Source organism: Folsomia candida, unplaced genomic scaffold (genome assembly GCF_002217175.1).
Source record: "Folsomia candida strain VU population unplaced genomic scaffold, ASM221717v1 Fcan01_Sc004, whole genome shotgun sequence".
Taxonomy (NCBI): Eukaryota; Metazoa; Arthropoda; class Collembola; order Entomobryomorpha; family Isotomidae; genus Folsomia; species Folsomia candida.
In genome coordinates, this window is record NW_019091196.1 from 12,703,941 (window position 1) to 12,727,261 (window position 23,321).

At 37.5% G+C, this 23,321-nt stretch overlaps 5 protein-coding genes across 7 annotated transcripts; 4 read left to right on the top strand and 1 right to left on the bottom strand.

Annotated features, from left to right (window-relative positions):
- Window positions 1–81: 81 nt before the first annotated feature.
- LOC110848822 (splicing factor 3A subunit 1) lies at window positions 82–3,641 on the bottom strand. Of its 3 annotated transcripts, none has more exons than XM_022096146.2 (9): window positions 3,503–3,641; window positions 3,175–3,356; window positions 2,704–3,070; window positions 2,310–2,617; window positions 2,025–2,227; window positions 1,575–1,932; window positions 1,371–1,487; window positions 1,157–1,250; window positions 82–1,056 (listed from the first exon to the last, which is right to left on the bottom strand). In XM_022096146.2, the coding sequence occupies exons 2-9, from the start codon at window positions 3,353–3,355 to the stop codon at window positions 300–302; spliced, it is 2,385 nt and encodes a 794-aa protein (XP_021951838.1). In that variant the 5' UTR covers window position 3,356; window positions 3,503–3,641; the 3' UTR covers window positions 82–299. The 3 variants fall into 3 exon arrangements, with proteins under 3 accessions (XP_021951838.1, XP_021951839.1, XP_021951837.1); XM_022096147.2 differs by having other exon boundaries at window positions 3,507–3,637; XM_022096145.1 differs by having other exon boundaries at window positions 3,474–3,621.
- Window positions 3,642–3,760: 119 nt separating this feature from the next.
- Window positions 3,761–6,931, top strand: LOC110849366. Its single transcript, XM_022096772.2, has 7 exons — window positions 3,761–4,225; window positions 4,312–4,564; window positions 4,642–5,120; window positions 5,193–5,500; window positions 5,592–5,793; window positions 5,871–6,167; window positions 6,238–6,931. Exons 1-7 carry the CDS (start codon window positions 4,223–4,225, stop codon window positions 6,619–6,621), a joined length of 1,926 nt encoding a protein of 641 aa, XP_021952464.2. The 5' UTR covers window positions 3,761–4,222; the 3' UTR covers window positions 6,622–6,931.
- Window positions 6,932–7,377: 446 nt separating this feature from the next.
- On the top strand, window positions 7,378–10,425 carry LOC118435402 (potassium channel KAT3-like). Its single transcript, XM_035851417.1, has 17 exons — window positions 7,378–7,436; window positions 7,498–7,516; window positions 7,570–7,996; window positions 8,075–8,195; window positions 8,274–8,436; window positions 8,505–8,605; window positions 8,682–8,735; window positions 8,816–8,880; window positions 8,981–9,093; window positions 9,184–9,258; window positions 9,327–9,508; window positions 9,581–9,753; window positions 9,822–9,913; window positions 9,985–10,044; window positions 10,139–10,221; window positions 10,297–10,352; window positions 10,409–10,425. The coding sequence occupies exons 1-17, from the start codon at window positions 7,378–7,380 to the stop codon at window positions 10,423–10,425; spliced, it is 1,860 nt and encodes a 619-aa protein (XP_035707310.1).
- Window positions 10,426–12,936: 2,511 nt separating this feature from the next.
- On the top strand, window positions 12,937–20,323 carry LOC118435403. Its single transcript, XM_035851418.1, has 19 exons — window positions 12,937–13,108; window positions 13,172–13,459; window positions 13,540–13,610; window positions 13,692–13,775; window positions 13,863–14,006; window positions 14,496–14,637; window positions 14,719–14,851; window positions 14,935–15,070; window positions 15,134–15,191; window positions 15,293–15,323; window positions 15,398–15,408; window positions 15,479–15,868; window positions 15,941–15,988; window positions 16,063–16,389; window positions 17,299–17,347; window positions 17,410–17,641; window positions 17,709–17,817; window positions 17,907–18,081; window positions 18,155–20,323. Exons 1-19 carry the CDS (start codon window positions 12,990–12,992, stop codon window positions 20,057–20,059), a joined length of 4,452 nt encoding a protein of 1,483 aa, XP_035707311.1. The 5' UTR covers window positions 12,937–12,989; the 3' UTR covers window positions 20,060–20,323.
- Window positions 20,324–20,367: 44 nt separating this feature from the next.
- Window positions 20,368–23,259, top strand: LOC110848570. The gene is made up of 11 exons (XM_022095816.2): window positions 20,368–20,611; window positions 20,697–20,823; window positions 20,915–21,055; window positions 21,160–21,351; window positions 21,409–21,474; window positions 21,557–21,738; window positions 21,806–21,886; window positions 21,962–22,151; window positions 22,243–22,600; window positions 22,682–22,867; window positions 22,937–23,259. The coding sequence occupies exons 1-11, from the start codon at window positions 20,520–20,522 to the stop codon at window positions 23,083–23,085; spliced, it is 1,764 nt and encodes a 587-aa protein (XP_021951508.1). The 5' UTR covers window positions 20,368–20,519; the 3' UTR covers window positions 23,086–23,259.
- Window positions 23,260–23,321: the final 62 nt, after the last annotated feature.

The window sequence follows — 23,321 nt, forward strand, 5'->3', positions numbered from 1 at the left end:
GTTATTGCGTCACATTCCTTCCTACGACCCATTAATAATATATGGAAACGAAAATTAAGAAACTCGAGATGCACATAGGGATTCTATTAACAAAATGGTTTATTCACTTACTTGTAGTTATTAACTTTAAAAAACAAAGATTCAAGTAGTCAATTATCGTTCTTATAAGTGAGTAAATAATCAAGTTAATGAACATGCTTCACAGTTTGCTATACACTTATTAACCTAAGTATTTAATTGCCTCTAGAGCAACTATGCAAGTGTAAAAATTAGAGCTTAATAAAATTAACTCCCCCAATTTACTTCTTACGCCCACCTCTCTCCTTCAAGGACAACTGCACTATGACGCTGTCGCCCACGTTGTAAAATGCCAAACTGTTTTGATCCTTAAAGAATAGACCGTCTTTACTTAGCTTCTGTTTTCCAGGGGCAAGGCCAGTGGCTTCGTTGATTTTGGCCTTCAAAATGGAAATGGACTCGGTCAACGCCATCGTAAATGGGATCAGTTGTCCATTCAGGTTCAATTCTGGTTTGTCAGGAACAGCAACGTTGAAAGTTGTGGGGGACGCGTTAGAAGCGAGGAATTGTCCTTCAGGAATAAGGGCATCTTCCGCACTTTTAGCTTTCTTTGATAAAGGTTCGTCTTCAGGTTCCATGGGTGGCATCGGCATTGACATCATTCCACCCGGTGGTGGGCCAGGATTCATGAGGGGCATTGGTGGTGGTGGTCCGTGACCACCCATGGGGTTTAGTAGTGGAGGGCGTGGCATGCCGCCAGGACCAACGCCAAATGGTGGAAATCCAGGTTGTGGCATTCCTAAGAGAGGACGCATTTGTCCGGGCAGTCCATGCATAAACATCATTCCTTGAGGAGGAACTTGAACAGGGCGTACGATTCCGGCCATTGAGGGCGGCATACTGGGTGGAGCGGGGGACTGAAGGATCCCTTGATTCATCATGGATGGTGGCTGAGGTCCAGACGACACGACTGGTGTTAGTTGCTGCTGAGGTGGTTGAGGGCCAGCAGAAATAACGCTGGATTGGTTTGATTCAATGCTGAAACGTAGATTGAATCGACATTAATAAGATTATTCAAGAAATAACTATGCTAAAAATGTTATCAGATTTCCAAGAATGTCAATAACATGTTTACTACCTTGGCCCAATATGATCTTTCTTTTCATCCATTCTCATATCGTTTTGCATCTGTAAGTTTGACGGAAGTCCAGCGGTTGGATCCCACGGCATACCTGTAGTTGAAAATTATTTTTATTTCTATACTATAACTTACTCGTTAGAATCAAGTGGAATAATAAGGATTACTATTTCATATAATTTATTAAGTGTATTTATGTAACGGAAAACCATACCAGGAATTCTTTCTTCTTCGCCATGTTTCTTTCCAATTGGAGTCTCTTCCACTCCAGTACCGAAAATGTCAGAACGGCGTTCAGCAAGTTGCTTCAAACTGTCATCTATGGCTGAACCTATTTACATATGCCACAAAAATATTTGCGTTAGTTTTGCATGATACGGGTTTCATATGGGCTAGTAACTACAGATAATCGGCTTACCTGGCGCATAAACGGATTCCTGATTAACCTTTTCCAACAACTGTCTATCTCTTTGATCTTTCCATCTCGGATCCAGCAGCCCAATTCTGACATGCTCATGTAGTTTAGATACAGGAATTCTCTCTCCAGTAATCGGCGAGATTGTGTAATCCTCTGGTCCAAGCGGTCGTAATATTTCTTTAACTGGACCTTTAGCTTGCTTTGGATCGTAATCTTTCTTAATAATAACTTGGTCTTGACGAGGTGGTTCCAATGAGGGTGGCGCACGAGTTGGTGGGTTGGATTCCATTGCTCGTCTATCATCTCCGTCCTCATCTTCTGAGGAAGAACTTGAGGAATCTTCTTCCATGTCTTGCACCTAATTACACGAATAGAATTTTATTAGTAATGCATGTAATTATTTATGCTACTAGATGTAAGATTCCGTCATTATCCTATTCAAGCATGTACCTCAGTATCATCCTGTGCAGCAAATGAGTCGTCGCCACCTGCATCTTTATCCATTTGACCTGACAATATTCTGTCCTGAAGCAGAACTCTGGCTCCAACTTCTTGCGGTGTCGTTGGCGCAGGGAAATTACCGGCTTCAAAAGCTTGATAATCAACCGTTTCGACCACTACGAAATCATGCCAATCAATACTGGCGTATGCGACTGAAAATATTTATAATTTCATTAAAATATAATTTCTCTTAATAAAATTATATAATTTTAAATGCCAGTGAATTATGCTTACGCCGTTCTCTTTCTGCTTCTTCCTCTTCTTTTCTCCTCTGAGCTTCAATATGCTTAATCCAATTAGCCCGATATTTGACATCTTCTAAAATTTTCTTTCTGTCTTCCGATGACAACTTTTTGGTTATGTCCTTTGGTGGAATTAGAACTTTTGTGTATTGTTCCAACAGCTTCGTGAAGTATTGAAATAGAGAATGCTGCGGCCGCAAAAAGTCAAATTGATAATTTCGTTGTTCCCTCGTCATTAGACTAGATAAGAACTGACGTCCATTTCTTGCTACGAACTGAGCCGTCAACTTAACAATGTCCCTGCAAGGAGATTTAAATATACTAGTTACATAGTTCAACATTAGTAATATGACTGATGATTTATATGATTCTGATAATTTTCTTACAAGTCAATAGCAGATATCGATGGAGGATCGGCAACAAATTCAAACTCGCCTGGGGGATCTTTCGGTACAAATGGAATTGCAACTTGTTTCAGTAATTCTGATTGCTTCTTCTTCTTTGCCTCGTCTATAAGAACTGCTGCTGTCTTTGTGGTCAGGGCACCAATTCCTGAATCAGGGGCGCTAGAAGATGACGTCAAAGTTGCCTTTCCTTCCTGAAACTCTTTCACTTTAAATTCATAGTATGCATGGTATGGATCTCCCTGTCCGAGAAAGTTGAACTTTGGATTATTTTGTTCATTCTGTTTGATACGTGATTCAAATTCCGGACCATTTCTGGCTACAAAACTTGCTGTTTTATCAACAATATCTGCAAATGATTGAAATAAATATATACCCCAGTGAATGTTAACTTTAGTTAAATCGTAATGGCAATAGATAGTAATCTATAATGGAATAGTAAAATTAACTTACTTCTAACTTCCGGCGGTGGATAGATAATTCCCACAATTGGCTTGCTCGGTTTTGGAAGTGGGGCCGGTGTCGTGGCAGATTGTACATCCGCAGTTTCAAGAGCAAATTGAGCAAAATCTGCATGTTCCTCTTCCGCGAAAGGGTTTCCTTCATCCAAATCGGCAAAGTCTGCTACCGGCATTCTATTTAAATTAATTTGCAAAATAGGAAACTAGTTAAATAAATAGTTATCAATTTAATTAAGTAAATTTTAAATTCAATTTAAAAGTTTCAAGTTTCAAGCCACGTTTACAACTTACTTAGTATAAATATCGGTCAGAAAATTTACCTACTTATCTCAAGACACTGAAACTTTAGGATTTTGAATACAATTATTTCACACAATTTTTATAAAGTTTTGAAAAATCAAATCCAAAATATTTTCAAAACAAAACTACAAGAAAACGAGTCACTCTTCTCCGGCTTTGTTTGAATCCTCCACTCGCGTCTCATTCTCTCTCTGCCCCGACAACTCTTCTTCGGTCGTTGAGAATTGAGCTCGTGCTTCTCTACATTCGCCATGATGCTAATGAGCAATAGCACGCTTTCGCTCGTCGCCGTCAACCGTTAGCTAGCACGCGTTTTTATTCATTTTATTTTATTTTATTTTGTACAACAATTAGAAATTTTGGTTTTAATATAAAGAGTGGAAACAATTTATTTTGAGAGATTTTTATGCTAAGAAATAGCACTTTTGCTAGCAAACAATTTTTTTTTGCAAATCACGACTCAGGCTCAACGGGTGACGGGAGTCTCGTTACGGACGAGAAGTACGAGAGTCTTGAAGTTCTGGTACACAGAGACTTTCATTTTCTGAAAGTAGAACCAACAGTGAACGAATTAGAGCAATTTACTTTTGGTTCTTTTTATTCGATTTTTCCCGTTGTAATTTCAACAGAGGTCGTTGAACTTTACAGCTAGCGGAGGGCATTTTATTTTCCCAACTTCTTTCCAATTTGACTTGTCTACGTCTAAAAAGAACAAGGACTCGCACTACTTTTAATTGAAAATGGTACTCGTTTCATATATTTTTAAAAATTTTGTAAAATAGGGTTGAAAAAGTTTCTGACTCATTCTCTGTTCTCTTCTTTGTTTCAGAATCGATTTTTTGCATCAGGTGCTCGTCAAACTGGAGGAACGTCCTTTCAACAACAACGTCGCCATTCTGCTTCGGAGGTGGAGAAGACATCAACATCGTTTAAGCAATCGCAGCAACCAGAAGAACACAGCTCCCCGAAAATGATCTATCCTTCGAGTTGCCTTTCCAATCTCCTTACCAAAATTTCACCTCTGGGAAAGCTTAAACTGAAAAATTTTGATTTCTATCCTAATTGGTTGTGTTTACCGAGTGGTAAGATTTTCTAGATATTTAAGGAGTCTTTAACATTTAAGTTATCATTGATTTCATCTTGTTCTATTGTACGGTAGAAATTATTTTGCACGAGTGTGAAGTTGAAGGGATAATCTCGCATTTGAAGAATCATGCGAATGAAATGCTTCCTCGTGATGATTCTGAGCGTCAACTGCTCACCTATGGGTTTGCTCCAATACTGTGCAACAACACTTTGGCCTTTATGATGATTCTGCAAAAAAATTTCCATTTGGCGGATGATTGTCTTACTGAGAGTAATCGACTGATTGACATTTGTTTTAATGGATCACCCTCAACTATCATGGCGAAGGACTACTTGTCGGGGATATTTTACCTTGTGAAAGGGCTCAAGATATTGCTCGAATCTTTTACTGGATCTTTAGGCGCAACGTTTAACTATGACGCATTTATGATTGATGCAATTGAAAATTTTGAAGACCTCCCTGTAAAAGCACGGGTTGCAGTTTGGGTTTCGAAAAACTTTTTTATGCGGTTGATTAATCGGAGGAAAGTCCAGTACACTACCATTAATGAGGTGAGGTTATTGCATTGCTTCCACTCAGTTATTAATTTTGTTATTTACACGTTGCTTAATTATTTCCATTAGATTGTGTACAATGATCCTGATTTTTTCGAGTGGAGGCTTTATCAGTATTTATTTACACGCCAACAACGATGCCAAATGCTAGGATTTGAAAGTCCGCCCAGCGGAGCGGAGATTCAGGCTATTCAACATGCCTGGAATTTGTTTCCATCCAATCCTTATTGCATCGTCTATTTGGCCCGATGTTTGACCGAACACTTCAGAACCATTTGCTGGCAGGATGAAGCAATAATTAAATCAGGATTTTCTTGCGGTCAGTGGAATTTTGCCACGCAAGAGTTAGCGGCGACATATATCAAGGAGCTGTGTTTGTAAGAACTTAGCCAATAATAAATATGACTACATTAGGGTCACGTTAATGTACCACGTATTGACTTTTTCAACTCGTTGTTTTGTTATTAGGGATGTTGTCAAGTTAAACCAACTATCCGTGAAGATCAACCTTCTCGTATCCGACATATTTGGAACTCTGCTGCCCTTCAAGCACCGGGACCCTGGTCAAGCTCGACACTATGTTTTTCAAGCATTTCGTTTTGGACAGAATGCTTCAAGCAAAGCGAATCATCGTATGGCGTTGACGTTATTGTGCAACATAAAATCACCTGTGAGTACCACAGCACATCACTTATTTTCACACAGCCATTTAATTGAAATCATTACGGTAACCTTTTTCTCATCCAGGCATCCAACCCAAAGCATTGTGAAGATCTTCTTGAAAAAGCATGGAAACTAGACAATCGTAACACTGATGCATTGTACCAGCTTCTTTTGGTATATTTACACCATCCGAAAGAATGTTATCACAAGATTCGTCTATTGTTTGCTACATATTTGAGTTCGTTTGACTTGCCGGAAGCGTTTATTCAGAAACTCATTTTCCTGAAAGGCTGTTTCTATATGATGACGGGAGAATATGAATACGCAATCGTAACATGGATGTCAATTTACTCCACCTATGCAACTCGTATTGACTTCTCGGTAAGAATACGAATTTATGCCCAACATACTTAAGTTTCAAGTGTGACTCAAGTCTTTTTTCGTCTTGCAGATGCTGCAGTATTATTCCTTTGTGTTTCGAGTATTTCAATGGAGTTCGGAATTTTTGAATTTGCCATTCGTAATTGCTGAAACAAACAAATTCCTTACCAAAATTCTTCCCGCAACGGATTCTCCATCTTCACCATCAATTAGACAAACAAAGAACAACTTGATGGAAATGATGCAAGATCAATACCAAGCGCTCAATGCAGATCAGTTCTACACATCGACAATGTCGCCACTTCCTGGAACTAGCCCGAAGCCAACAACATTGCCGATTCATTATCAGCTACCTTCGACTCCACCCACACGGATCGACGAGGAGCCAGATGATGAGGAAAATGATGGACTCTTTTTCGACTTTTCATCCACGGCCCTCTCGAGCTTTGTCTAAAAATCATGGAGTTTATATAGTTAAGTACAACTAATACAAGTTAACGACTACTATTGTCCACCTTTCGCCTTCTCTTTTGCTTTTACATAAATATTCATTTTTTAATTAGCTTGTATGCAACATATTTTAAAGAAAACACAACAGTCTTGTTTCAAGTTCTGCTTTTAATAACACATGGTTAACTAATCAAGTTTATGTTAATTTACTTTGTCATTTTAAACTGGACAAATGTAATATTGTAACACTCATAGTGTAATTTGTAGTTCTTTGTTATTTCTGAATAAAAATTGTTTTTCAGTTTTGAAAAGTTCTTCTACTTCTCTTACATGATGCAAGATTTTTACCACGACCACGATACTTTAAGATTTAGTTTGATAAGATTTAACCTCATGATAATACTTCCTAAAGCATACCCAAAACGTTGGGTACCATTATAAATAATTTATTGATTTATTCAATATAAATCAATAAATTTACACCCATACACCTACATACGTAATAATACATGTACATTACTACTACTACTAATTAGTAGTAGTAATAATTTATCTTATGTATCTATGTATATATATGCACGATTGCTTGACTTTTAGTGCCTAGTTACCCTTAAGGGAGACGCGTTACCTAGATACTTAAGGTCAAGCAATCGTGATATATATGTTGGAGGTAGCGTCGTGAGATCACTATTCGACCAGTATCTACTTCACAATTCCCTGACAACCTAAAAATGAGCAATGTCGACCAAAAAAAATCTAGATGCCTACTTCGTCGAAGGAGGTGAAAAAGAAAACTTACAAATATCCCTCGTCAACAGCGTTAGCTAAAACTAAAAGTGCCAGTTAATTGTGATTTTGGTCCATATATTTTTCATTGTAGGTGGGTTAATCAAAACCTCGTGAGTACCACTGCACTGCAGAGGAATTCACCCTTGGGTTCTCTTGTCGACAGCGAAGCAATCAGAGGATGGCTTCATCAACGACAAATCCACCTCCGCCTGGACTAAAGCCGAAAGCGAGAAGAAATTGGAATAAGAAGGGTCTCGAAGCACATCAGAAGGAAAGCGAGGACGCACCCCCAGAACAACCCCCAGACGCTGCCGCTGAGAGAAAAAACTGGTATGCAATCAAACGGATTGCGATTCCCTTCTTCATCCGTTTCCTAGCTCGAGCAAGTCTCGCCTGGGAAATTGGACTCTACGTCATCATCGTCCTCAACTATGGCTTGACCACGTACGGCTGCTTCTTCACCTACTACAACGAAAGTGTGTGGAACACTGTTCTTTACACGGACATTTTGTACGCAGTGGACGTCGTGATGAGACTTTCTGTTGAATTGTGGCGTTTCAACAACCAGGCGGAAGTCTTAGTTTTTACGTGTAAGTTGAATATTCCAATGTTATTCAAAGGTCTCTTTGCGACACATGTTAATTTTCCCTTCGTATTTAATTGAACAGTACCGTATACATTTTTTAATTGCTTCCTGGACCTCGTCAGCCTATTCCCGAGTTATGCAATTGCTGCACAGTTCTATGACACGGACAGCTTCAGTCATTTATTTTGGCTCGATTATTATCGGTAAGTACACATTGGACATGTTTGTAAGTATACCAAGATGTCAATTATGTAATTTAATTAATTATTATTCTATTCCAGGCTGAATAAGTTCTTGCGTTTGGTTCGTGCTTTTAAATTTTTCGAGGTTCTCAAAGTACGACGACTCATCTCCGAAGAAGGATACTTTCTCCTCACTTTCACCAACATTTATCTAATCTTCATCAACTTTGTGTCCTGCATTTTTTTCCTCTTTACAGGGCTCGTAAGAATTCGTGTTATAATTTTACAACTTAAGTGTGCCGACGAAGTGAAAATGTCTCAATATTTCAGCAACCAGTCGACTTTTTACTTTGGAGAAATTTTACCCAAATTGACGATTCGTGGGCTAAAGAGTTTAGAAAGAAGAAACCTGGTTATGGAAAGGATCCTTTGTAAATACGTGCACACCAGCTATATTTCATTTTCGAATTAACTGATGTACGAATTTTTGCATCTGTTGTTTTACAGGGACTTTTACATTTTAAGTACCCACTTTAGTACAGCAACGGTAACAACTGTGGGGTATGCTAAATATTGCTTAATTTTTGGTAAGTTAGCTATGTTGAGTGCAATTCTGTATTATTCTCTATCAATCACTTCAGGTATGGAGATGTGCATGGAGAAAATGCAGCAGAAATGACTGCCTGTGTCGTGATCATGTTGATTGGTTTGTCCAACTTTTTACAATTTGTGCTACTTTTTACAATTTGAGGAGCTGAGTGGAATATTAAAAAATTATTGTCTATTTTTGCTAATATCTTTCCCAGGCGCTATTTTGATGAACGGATACTTCACCAGTCAAATTACCAATTTTCAACTTGAGCTTGACAGTGCTCGATACGACTTATTTTTTCGATTAGAAGGAATTCTTCGATATATGGTAAAAATAATAATAATTTGACTTACATGTGCCTAGCAGTACTTGACTTTAATTGTGAATTGGTTTTTTAAATTGTTTATATGTTTATAGAAGGGCATTGGAATGTCAGACTTTTTTCAAGAAAAAGTTCAGTTGTACTACAAATGCTTGTGGACTTATCGTGAGGTAAGTTTATTAATTAATCGTCAATTAGTGATTTATTTTTTTAAAGTTTCCGATTGGCTTCTAATTAGGGCGTTGATCGAGTTACATTCATTGAACACATTCCAAAAGCAGTACAGGATGACATGTACTATGACATTTGTTTGGAAATGTTTCACAAATCATACCTGTTCCGTGACTTGGATGAAGCATTTTTGCGAGCGGTATCAAAAATCGTCAAAATTTCAATGTATAATCCTGATATGATTTTATGGTATGACAATTATTTTGAAATATGTTGACGTTCTGTCGATTTCAAAATACTAAAAAGTTTGACAATTTTAAGCCGATATGGGGGTTATGCAAACCAAATGTACTACATTTTACAAGGAGAATGCCAAGCAATGTCTAAGCACGATTCATCAAGACGAGCAGCAATTTTACGAGCTGGAACTATCATCGGAGAAACTAATTTGTTTTTCTCGTGTCCTTACACTATTGCAGTGGAGACCAATACATGTATATATTTTCAAGTTTATTAACCGTCATATCAACACTTGCTTATACTTTTCTATGTACATTTATAGGTTGTCAATTCATCTCTATTGAAAAGGAAGAGTTGATGGCGTGCCTTAATAATTTCCCTTCAGAACTTTCCATCTTGCGTTCAAGAACTCAAGTACTTATACTTATTTTATGTTTTATTTCCGATTGTGTAATGTTTTTTTTTACACGACTTTAATTTTATAGAAGAAAATCAACCAAATGTACCTAAAATTTAAGTTATTTGGAGAAGATCCTGTATGCTGGGTATATACATATTTACTACATATGCGCTCGACATGATTAATTAAATGCTTGTGATTGTTTAAATTTTAACATCGTGTAATAATTCATAATTCAGGTTCAGCGAGTCACGGACAAGAAATATAATAAGAATGACATGAATACTGCAGCCTCTCTCTCAACGGATATGACGGCTAGATGGTAGTTTTTCATCTTATTAATTCAATCAATCTAATTATAAGTAAGTGACATAAGCGGATGTCCATACATTTACAGGGGCGATGAGATGAATCTTGTAGTAACCGAAGATGTTCTCGCTGATGCTGATGTTTGTAACTATTATTTGCTCTGGATAATACATAATCTAATTTGTAATTACTTGTTGTAGCAATTTGTGATCTTTGAAACCTTGTGTCGTAACAAAAAGTATAAGAAAAACCATGTAACGCCCTACATGACCTGCGTTGTTCCTGAAATCCTAAATCCTCAACAGCCTTGGATAGTGTATTGGAATGCTCTGATAATGATTTTTGCACTTATCTATTCCTTTCTTGGTCCATACTGCTTTTCTTTTGGGGTAAGGGATTCATAAAACATAAGAGAAACCAATTATAAAATCTAACCTATTTATATTGTCCACTAGGCAGCGTCCCAATTTCAACAGTATTTATGCACGGCTACGGGACTTTTCCAGTATTTGAATGAATTCATGTACATTATTGATGTGCTGGTTGAAATTGTGGGTGCTTGCCCAGTCGAAGGTAAGTTGTGATATACTATAATTAAACTGAAAAATTTAATTAATTTTTGAAATATTTTGTAGGACAAAAATTTTACGAAAATTTGCATATTTATATTTCAGGGATTTATTTCAAATTGAAGGATGGATTTCAGGTTAAAACCCGGCAGCCCCTATTTTACCTTGATATATTGGCAGGCAAGCTTTCTTACAGCATAACATATGTATTTATGTAAACGTTCTAATCAAACTTCTCAAGCATCAGTTTGTACGGTTCATGTTTATAGCAATTCCAATAGAATTATTTGGCCAGCTTGAAGCTCATGATTTGCTACACGCTATGAACGTTATTCTGAAGTCAATGAAGTTGTGGAAGGTAATAATATTATTTCAATGTACGGATTCGAGTGATATATTATGATGTTTGTACACTTGTATGTTGCAGGTGATACGATATCTCAGATTTTTGGACAACGTGTACCCCAAGAAACTCTTCTGGTTCAGACTTGGCCAAACCTTTGTTGTTTTAATGTGCGGAATCCATAATTGCAACTCGTGTAACTTTGACACACGTTGACTTTCATTGTTTTCACGCAGGTACGGGACGCACTTTATTGCTTGCATCATGTTCTTCATCGCCTGCCCCACGAGTGATATGACTATGGGCGAAACAGCCGACGACTCTTTCAAGTGTAGTGACCAAGGTTGGATTGCCTCTTATCAATCTGCCAACGATTTTGCTCGAATTCCTGTACCAAAAGAACTCGAACCGAATGCCTTGGCCGCCAGCAGTCCTTATTTATTGTCCTTCCACTTCTCGGCTGCGACGTTGACTAGCGCAGGATTTGGGGACTTTAGTCCTCAAAATATCTTTGAAATCATGTTCACCACGTTATTTCAACTGATTGGATTTTTCCTGATTGGATACTACACAGCCTTATTAACATCAGCTTTGACTTGCGTGGTAAAACCGAAGTGTGTTGAATTAAGAATTTATAATACACACATAAATTATGCGTAATAGTAGGCAGAACTGCATTTATTCCATGTACTATATAGATTGGAATTTCAACAAAAACTTCTTGCCGTCCGAAGATTTATGAATCATTATGTCTTACCGGAATCTCTGCAGAGACGAATAATTGAGCACTATGAGTTGCAGGTAAATTGGTAAAATAACAATTTGCAGATCTGTCAAAAAGGTTAGTCATAACATTACCTGTGTCTCTTTCAATTAGTTCCAATTTCATTACGGAATTAATTTGCCTCATGGAGTTCGTCATTATCTGTTCGATTCCCCTGATTATATCAAACACGACGTTTTATACACCGATGTAGTCCTGCTTCTTGATGGAATCCCTTTATTCTCGGTATACAATAAATATTTTAGTACTTTACTGTTTGTTCATTAGCTAATCGCATGTTTTTTTATAGCAAACCGACTCAAAGTGTATTATTAAAATGGCAGAACGAATGAAACGCTATTTAATACCCCCTAATGTCACCTTTCTAAATCTTGGAGATGTTCGTCGGGCAGCGTATGCTGTGCGATTTGGATGCATCGGAGTGAGTCCAAGTTTGTTCAACTAATAGCACATGGCACATTTTAATATTTAACGTTTAGATATTCGATGGGAGATCTGAAGCTCCTCAAGCCATTTTGGAGGCCACTTCGTACTTTGGGTTGAGAGACCTGTAAGACTTTGTCTTTGACTTCTTTTTAAGATTTCAAGGCACAAACATTTAACGTATCTTAAGAAGCATTTTTGTTACAGATTATTCGGCGAACCATCACATTTCAATCATGTGACCTTGAGTTATTGTGTTATTTACGAAATAACTCAAAATAGTTTCCTAGAGGTTTTCGAAGATGACGAGGAGTTGAACGAATATTTAGACGTGGTCCGAGGAGAGACAAAATTGGAAGTAGAAGAAATGTGTCGTACATACTCACGTCTACGTCGGGCAGCAAGAAAAGACCGTGCGATGGAAGTCTCCAGTTGGATTTATTTTAAGGAGAAGCAAAATGATAAGAAGAGTGAACTAACATATCGAGAATATTACAATTACTTTGATGAGTTTATGCTAGGCAAATTTTTAAGGTTGTTGCTTGAATACTAAATGATTAGAACTACAAAAATGCTAAATAACTGAGGGATTTTCTAGGGTATTTCTCATGAATGGTGTTATCCATCCGGCTGGACTGTTTGCTCGTTGGTGGACATGCTGGATGTCTCTGGTCTCTTGTCTAGTCTTATGTCAGCTGGTTATCGAAACGTTCATGTATTATAGAACCCCAGGCTTCAGAATGGTTCAGTATGGTTTGGACCTTTTCCTCTTTATGGATATGTATGTCATTTGTATAATTTGATGTCATTTCATTCTGTAAAGTTTTCCTCTCCTTGGTTCCAGATATGTGAAGCTACACTGGGCATACTTTTTGCCGGACGGACTTTTGGTCACCCATCCCCTGAAGACGGCAGGAATGTACGTTTTTGAGGGGAATTTCGTATTTGACGTTCTCGTTCTGGCGCACCCGGAAATGATGCTCTACGTACTTGGATATACTTCATTTCTTGGCTATGGTCTTGGAGCCACGTGGTACACGAAGCTTCGGTGGATTAGATTTATTCAGATCAAACGAATATCTCCAATATTCAAAATAATTCACTCAGTTTTCGAATATCGGAATGCGATATTGTGAGTTTCCTTAACTTTCGGCTTCAATACGAAATGTTAAAAAGTATTCGGTCATACATGTTATGCTTTTTAAATTACAGGTTCTTTTTATATGTAATGATGACCTTGCTAGTTTGCACGATCGTTGCAGCTATTGCTTTGGCTATCGGCTGTAAGTAAATATTCAATTTTAATAACAACATTTATTAAAAGCTTTATTTGTACATTTTAAAATTTAATCACTTTGGCTCAGGCCCTTGGGAAGCAAACGACTGGAACGATGGAGATCAGTACAAGCTACCGTTTTGTCATCCAGATACCTGGGCCGTCAAAAAAGGTAGGTTGTCATATTTAACTTTGAATTTTCAAGTTCCTTATTACTATGTCCAGATGCATGCAAATACATAAATATTCTAATTTGCAGGTGATGGTCTAATGCACAATTTTTCGGATCGGTGGATTGTCGGAGTTTACTACGTGTGTCAAGTAATTTTAGTCGTGGGATTCGGAGACATGATCACACTGAAAACTGGGGAAGTTTATCTCTTGATTTTCATGTCAATTTTTGGTAATTAGATTAATTGTATTAATTATATAACTAACAAGGGGACTCAAACCATGTTCAGCCCAGATTATTTTTTAACCATCTCAGTTTGAAAGACAAACTCTTTAGAAACAACATTTAGTGGGTGACTTGCGCAGATGCTCGAAATTCAGGGCGAAATGGGCGGCACAAGTTCGTGAAAACTCTCGGGTTTCGAGCGGAATTTACGCCCTGCGGCAGCAGGGCGCAAATTCCTTAGCAAATTCCGAAAAGCTTAGACTTTTCTTGCATTGATTCCTCGTGAAAACCTAGTAACGTTTTTGTAAGCTTGCGGGGTCCATAACGCCCTGAATTTTGAGCATCTGCGCAAGTCCCGCACTAAATGTTGTTTCTCAAGAGTTTGTCTTTCAAACTGAGATGGTAAAAAAATAATCTGGTCTGAACTGCTGAACATGGCTTGCACCCACCCCCATGGTTAGTTGCAATAACAAACTACTCATAATACAATTGCAGGGTTCATTTTTATGCGCTGCATTGTCGCGGATATCACGGCAGCAGAAGTGGACAGTGATGAAGTCAGATCGAATTATATTGATCAGATGCATCGTTTGAAAAAGATTTTGAATCGAGAAAATGTCAGCCAAACCATAATTAGGTGTTTGAAGACAATTTTTTCAGAGATATTTAATACTGCAAAGCAACGCTCATTACTAATACTTAAGGTGATTTTCAACAGAAATGTTCTGGAGCATTTGAAGCATAGCTGGAAACAATCGAAAGGTCTCCAATCGCGAGAATTATTTTCCGATCTTCATCCTGCCCTTGAGACTGACTTGTACGAGGCGTTTGTGGGGGACAGACTAGGAAAAGTTGGTTATTTAAAAATTTCGATAAAATTAGACATTTATCCCAACTGAATGTACGATGTAAGAGCATAAAAAAATCTTAATAGGTTCCTCTATTCGAAGGACTTCCTCCAAGTATACTTCGCAATATATGCAAATATGTTAAAAAAATATATTTTCTCACTGGCGAGAGATTGTCCCGATTTGGAAATTTGGAGTACCACATGTACATAATCGTATCTGGCAAGTAGTACAAAGTATAATTCCATTTTGAGACACGTTCTAATATGTGCATTTATTCTAAAGGCAAAGTGTGGGTCACGGACCGTTTTCTGAATTACGGATGCACACTTCATAAAAATGAGTGAGTTAATTAATCTTAATTGCCTCATGCAAGAAAAAAAGTGTTTGTTTTCTTATACAGCAATATTAATGCTACTGTGTGTTATTCAATTTTTTTCATAGAACTTTCGGAGAGTCTGGCGTTATTGGGCAGGTAAATATTCGTACAACTTAATCAACTAAATAATTGTGTAGTTTTAAAAAACTGTCCAACTTTAAATTTGGTAGATTCCTGGGAGGTAATTTAATTCAATAAAGGATGATGTCCGGCGCCCCATAGATGGATTTTGTAAAAACTTGTTCTGGTAGGTTCACCATAATTGCTTGCGAGAATGTAGAAATCTTTGCCATCAGCCACGCGGATTTCGAGACAATCCTGAATCGCTACCCCGTTGTAAAAACAATTTTAAGTCTGCGAACTGGAAACGGACACTACGACTTTTTTGAAAATAAAATTCATGACATGATCGATTGGCTGAATGGTATGGAAGGTGAAGAAAAAGATCACAGAGTCGACGCCCTTGTTGCAAGAACTCAAGTAATTAAACATCTCGTGTACGGGAGGGAAGACCCACGACAAGAGGATTTAGAAGATGAAGACGTTTCACTATTCAAGCGAAAAAAGCGAAGTGTATTCATTTCATTCGGCACTGATGATGATAACCTTCCTCTCCTCTATTTTGTAGCCCAGCGTTCCAGGTAACATTCATTAATTTGTCCGTGATTGTGGGAAAATAAACTTCTTAATTATGGTATTGTAACAATTTTTAGGAAAACTGGAAAGCTTACATTGTTTCCGCCACTATTACATCCCAATTGGTATTGTCATCATACTTCTTACTTAATACGAACAAATCAGCTAATTATGTAATTATATTATTTCTGTTTTGTAGCGGCTTTCTCAAGCTTTTCCTCAGTCTGATTTCATACATTTGTCTCCTATCTCCTGCAGTTTCAACGTTTGAATTGTGCTTCCCTCCGGTAGATAAAAAATACCTAGCCGATCCACATTCAGACTTTATCAACACTTTCTCCGACGTAATGGCCTATTGCATGGTTGGTTTCATTATTCTCCGGATATTTATGTCTTACAAAGACTCGGAAGGTACCTACGTAAAGAGTTCGTGGTGCGTGGCTGTAAATTACTTTTGTTCACCATCTGGAATATGGTTGGATCTTGCTGCTGCGATACCATCGTTCGTATGTCCTGATCCAAGCAGGTGAGAGAGAACCTCCGCTCAACCATAATTTGTGATGGCCAAAATTAGCAATCATGAGCAGCCTTCACTCTCTGCTCAGCAGGCTTGGGCAAGATACTTTGTTTTCAGATACAAGATACAAGATAAAGATACTTTTGCAAAAAAATCCAAGATACTAGATAAAGATACTTTATTCTCTGTTCTTTCCAAGATACTTAGATACTAAGTAAAAGATACTTTTAAGTATTTTTAAAGATACAAGATACAAGATAAGATAAAGTATCTTAAATATTCCACAAGATACAAGATACTTTTGATTTTTTTTAAGATTTAAAAAAGATAAAATTTCATATTTTTTGCCATTTAGGCATCGCCAGTAAAATGAAAGTCTTACTATTGAGTAGTTAGGCATTTAAAAACACCTTCCACTAGCAAAAATACCACGCATATTTTCTTACAAATTACAATTACTACCTCATAAATCATAAGAAAATCGAACTTTAGATGTCGCGGGTAGCATATTTTGCAAAAAGTATCTTGTATCTTAAAAAGTATCTTAGATACTTTCCTCTTGATGGAAAATATCAGATACAAGATACGAATACAAGATACTCATTGAGGATTTTCCAGATACAAGATACAAGATACTTTGAGCTGAGGCGGCTGGAAGATACAAGATACGAGTAGTATCTTGTATCTTGTATCTAGTATCTTGTATCTTAAAGTATCTATCTTGCCCAAGCCTGCTGCTCAGACTTCTGAACCTGCTGGTCCGATCACAGGTACAGCAGTCCGGGCAGAGAGTGAAGACTGATCATGAGTAATCATGTAGTGATTTTTCGAGCTGCATGCTTATAAATGCGCTTATAAGTACGATCAAAAATAGTAGGTGGACTAATTGTGCAGTGTATTTTACCATGGTCTTTCCAGCACGGATACAAGATTGAGATACTTTCGCATTAGTCGAGCTTTATGGCTGGTAATTATTATTTTCATTAATAAATATTATCGATACATTGTTGACACATAATTTACTTGCAGTTTCGGTATTTCGCTCATCATTTCGATACTAAGGACGACCTCTCAGTCAGCACATTTCAGTTCAAAATTAAGATTTCCGTCGTTTCATTCGTATTCATGGCTCACATATTGGCCTGCATATTCTACACAATTTCGGCTTGTTTAATTGTTGAGATAAAGGGTGAGCTAAGCTACCAATGTTCTGGGAACTATAGCGTGGTGGATACTCCTATTGAAACATGGACTCACAAATGTTAGTTCAAATATGTCTGCATTTTACCGTGATTCTATGAAGTGTAGTGATCTATTCTGTAATTTAGTTATCGAAGATTCTGGAAGATCACAACATATTGACTGTAAATTTCAAGAATTTGTTAAACCATGGCGTTGGTATGTAAGATCTCTCTACTGGGTCGTGACGGTTGTGAGGTAATAATTATATCATTATTATTTAACGTTACTTTAACCTGTTACAGTTATGTAAATCTGTCGCCAAATTATTTGTTCTATTTATTCAGTACGACAGGGTTCGGAGACATCACGCCACGAAATGTTAACGAGATGATCATGGGAATCGTTGCCGTATTTTCCGGAGCATTCATTCTGTCCATCATTCTGAGTCACTTCACTGCTGGGATGGCTTCGTTGAGCAAAGCACACAGAGAATACATATATCAAGTGAAGCTTCTGGTGGTAAGTATCGCTAACTATTTTAGTCCTCACTAACTCATAATAAGTCATATAATATATTATGCATATCATCTAGAAATATCTTCGAAACATTGGACTCTCTTCACTGCGTCAGGAACTCGTCCAACTATATTTTGAAACAGTGTGGGCCAACGTAGAGGGGAATTTTTATCACAAAGCTGCCCGAATATTACCCCCATCCCTGCAAATAGAAGTTTCACATGCCCTTTTTGAATCAGTGCTGAGCCAAGTAAAGTTTTTCAAATGCAAGGACACCAACTTTATTCGTCAAGTGGCGAGTCGAGTGGAACATTCAGTTTATCTCCCAGGCGTCTGCATTGTGAAGGAAGGTGATCAAGGAAATGCCATGTACGTCGTATACAAGGGAAGAGTATCCGGAATTGTTGATGGAGTCGATATTGATAACGAACTCAAGAATATTTACTTGGTGGGTGACACCTTTGGCCGCTTTCCTGCCCTTTTTTTCGATGAGGCGTACAAAAAGTCATACCGGGCAGAAGAATATACGGAAGTTTTGGCAATTTCTCAACACGATATGCTGAGTCTTACTAAACTGTATGAAGATTTCTGGAAAATTCTACTCACCTACATTGACAAGAAATACGATGCGAGCGGTTCTGCGGAATGCATTTTTTCCAATCAAAGGGAAAAGATTTCCGACATTCTTGACTTAAAAGAATACAACAGGAAAAAGCAAGAAGAGAAAGAAAAGGAGCTCCGGGACAAGCACGATGTGAACAGGAAACTTGATAAGAAAAAAATCACTCTCAAGGATCCACACGGGGACGAGGGACATTTCGATCTTTTGGACGATAATTCAACATTTCATGCTGCACCAACAAAATCGACAGGTACCCAACATGGCAAGGACCAACAATCACGCACCAATAAGAAAAGTCAGCATCACGACGCTAAACTCAAAACGGGAAGAAAATCCTACGCCAAAATTGATTCCAAACGAAAAACAGAAAAGAAAGCTGCAAACGTTCGATTCAGTGCTACTGAAGTTTCTGGAATCAACGATGCCGATTTGATAAATCAACTAGCAATGATTGATCAAAACCCTGCAACGGAAGAGTGGGACAACAATCCAATACAAGAATTATATGAAGTCGTAAAGGAAACTAGGAGTAAAAGAACAGTAAAGAAGAAAACTCCGGAAAAACTTTCTGGTAAAAGTGGTAAAAAACAAACCAAAAGGAACTCCCCTGCTAAAGGACAAACTAAACGGCACTCCCCTGCTACGACACAAACCAAACGGCACTCCCCCGCTACGACACAAACTAAACGCAACTCTCCTGCTACTACACAAACTAAACGTAACTCACCTGCTACCCACGGTCATCCAGCAGGCCCCACCACAAAAACAACAACCCCAGTTCATCCTCAGGGACAAAATGATTCACTCGGAGACTCTCAACAGAAACAAATACCTATTGGACACCCTCCAACCGCAGCAGCTCGAACATCATTGGATCCACCACAAGGACAGCAAAAAGAAGATCCACCAGATCATTCTCATGTACAGTTCCACGAGACTTCACAACATCCGCAGCCTGTTCATGGTCATACTGTGACTCATGGGAAACATCAAACTAAAATTCCTCACGATCATCATCATTACAGTCATCAAAAACGAGCTTCACACTCACTTGGTCATCCTCCGTCCCATCCACCCCATCAATCCGCTCCAGCTAGTAAATCAGGTGGTGGACGTTTGTCAATGTCACACCAGCTGGACAATGCTGACCATTCTCATCCCAGTCATCCAAAACCCGCTTCACACCCACTTGGTCATCCACCTCTCCATCCATCCGCTCGTGGACGGATGTCAATGTCACACCAAGATACTGATCATCATCCGGTGACCGGGCACCCACCACCTCGACGCCGCTCACATGCTGCTGCTTCTGCTCGACGCCATTCACATGGTCACGAACAACCCCACCCACCACAATGAATCCTAAATAATTATAATAATCTCAGTTATCACATGTATACTCCTCAAATTTAAGTGCAAATATGTTAATAATTGTTAAGCAGTGTCTATTAATGTAAGGTAATGCAACCTAATGTAAAACCTTATACACCAGCCCTTTCATAAATATGTTTTAATTACATCTTCTATTTTTACTTCTTTAACAACGTTATTTTACAACTCATGTGTACCTAAACAGCAACGTAATTGTGCAATTATTTATTTATTTATATCCAATTATTTCCATTTTACTTGAGATTTTAGGCACGCCATGCAAAGTTTATGAACAAAGTATCTTATACTGAGCGGGAACCGCTGTTCAACAACGTGCTCAAATCTTGTTCTCTTTTCATTCTTACGTCTTGTGCGCTCTTGAATTTACTTTGTGTTAAGTTGTAATTAACTTACCAATTAAACTTAATTGATTAGATAGCTTTCAAGAATGGCTGAATTTGCGGAACTCCATACCCAAGAATGGGAACCAATTGTGAGTGAAATTAATCGTCTGGGGCTATTTTCACGGGCAGAAATAAAGTGAGCGTTTTTTTTACATATTTATTTCTATTTTACGAAATTTGCTAATACTCTAATTAATTTTAAATAAATTAATGTGTGATAGGAAATTAGTGAGCAATGTACATGAGAAGGAATATACTATGCAAAAGAGGACGAGAACGCTGGACAATGTTTTAGATTATGTCAAATTCCAAACAGACCTTTTGGAAGAAATTAAAAAATGTCGAGAGGTATTTAACATTTACTTTATAACGCCTATTATGATATGACTATCGACGTGTTATGTCATATGATTGATAATTAATAATGTGTCCATTTTAGGAATTAGAAGTATTTGAAAAGTTTGAAGAAATTGAGCAGGCGATCGCGAGGAGGATAAACTCCTTGTTTGGTTCCTACACGCGAATTTTTTCCAACGAGATCCGATTTTGGGAGGAGAAACTAAAATTTGTGATTGAACAAGTAAAATGATGTCCTTACTTAATTATTTAAAAAAATAATACTTCTGAATACGTTCAATCGTAGTCAATTTTGAAAGAATTAATAGTTTGTTTCGTATTTTATAGAAATGGTTTTCAGCCGCGTTTACAACTTATCAGGACGCAATCATTCATCATGGGTCACGTTATCCATACCTCTATGAAAAGGCCAGTGCATTCGAATGGAGTAGAAATCCAATAAAGCATATTGACTCGGCTAGACGATTGCTGACTGATGGGATTAGATTGAACCAGCAAAACTTGGATATGTATGCATGGGTAATTTAGTTAACTTAACAATTTATCATTTATGATACTAATTGAGTCTGATTACAGCGTTTTGAGTTGGAGATGAAGCACGCAAGCCTGCTAAATAACAAAATTGACAACCAGGAAGAGTTGGTAAGAACTGAAATAACTTTTATGCAATAAAATTTGTGAATTTGATGAAAGAACATTTAAACAATGTAACACGTTCTTATAGAACTCGGAGACGTTGAATAAATACAACACAGAAATCCAAAATTGTTTGCAAGCTAGCAGACTTGCTTTCACTGGGGCGATCGAGTTTTGTCTTCCACAAGACGGCAAAGTCAAGTTGTACGACCAATTTTTGCAAATAGCGTCAAAATATCGGTTTGATGCTCAAAGTGAATTTATTTTAGGGTACGTTAAAAAACTATTACCCTCGTGCAGATAATTTACTACGTATTTTTTTATTTTCATTTTTCAGGGAAATGATGAAAACTTGTCAAGATGAAGTTGAATATTATGGGAAACTTGCAGAATACAATCTGGAAAAGGGAGATTTCAAGTAGGTTTTCAATTTGTACTATGAGATTAATTGGAAACACTTTATCACATTGTTGGGTAATGCTTGATTGTTCAGTGGCGGACTGTCAGAATTGAGAAAAGGCATCAAGATGATCGACACCTCAGAAATGTATGGCACTGTACTTGCTGTGCTTCATAAGCATTTGCAAAATCATCCGAGCACACAAGGGTATGAAACTCTTCATTCTATTCTTCAAAGCGGTATACGAAATGACAAGTTGTCTCCAGAAAGCTATTTAATTTGGGTAAGTATGCTACGTATTTATAACGGTGTGTATATTTCAGCCTAACCAATTGTTATGCTACTTATACATGTGTTGCATGTTATCGTTTCAGCTTGATCAATGTATTTCTTGGCCATTTCGTAAAAACGGTGTTGAAAAAACTCACATGTTCTCCGAAGACGAAAGGATGAAAGTCTTAAAGACTGCGATAGAAAAGTACCCAGATAATTTGCAGTTTGCGATAGAAATGTTCAAAATAAATGCCGAGAAAGGTTTACCTCTTGAAGCCGACATTGAGCGAATAAACAAAACTGCGCTGCCACAGGACAACGTTGATGACTGGATGTTTCCTATTCTTATGATTCACGTTGAAACAAACCCTTCAAAACAAATGAGATCGTGCTGTCAAAAGTTTGTCAACCGGTCTCCCAAATTGTTTGCAAAATATCTACGCTACATACATTTGAAAGGTATGGAATATTTGAATCACTTTATAAATCATAAATTACAAATATAATATATAGTGATTGTCATATTTGATAATTATTTAGATGGAATCGCGGAGGTGCGAGATGCATACAAAAGTTCGAATAAAGTAAATGACTATGAAGTGATGAGCACAATGGCCGACATGGAATTTAGAAGCTTGGATCATTCCCTCCCCCTGGGTGAAAAGTACAAACGGTTTCGTGACATCATGGAGAAAGCGTGCCAGTTACATGGCAAGGCGAATCTTGGTAAAACAAAAAGGAGAAGTCATTTGTATAATAATTGTTGTCTAATTGTATAACTCTTTGTTATTACAGAAGTCTGGATCGACTACATAAAATACGAAAAATGTTTGAATAACCCAGACAAGGTTTCAGAAATCTTCGCCCGAGCCTTAAATTCCGTACCTTCAAACCTTAAACAAGAACTTTTGCTACGACGAGATCGACTAATTACAATGAATTAATCGATAACATGTGTTTCCCTACGAATCTAATCTATCCTAGGTTTATAATTGTGATTTTTAGCTATTTAAAATTAGAATTTTTATTTTGAGTGAAATGCATGTTTTGTTTATATATGTAAGGATAATATACTTATATACTTTATTAAATGCAAACACAAATTAAATCAAAGAAAATTTGTGGCAACCTCTTATTGACGGAAAACTAGCACATAGTCGACGACCTGGACCATGTATTG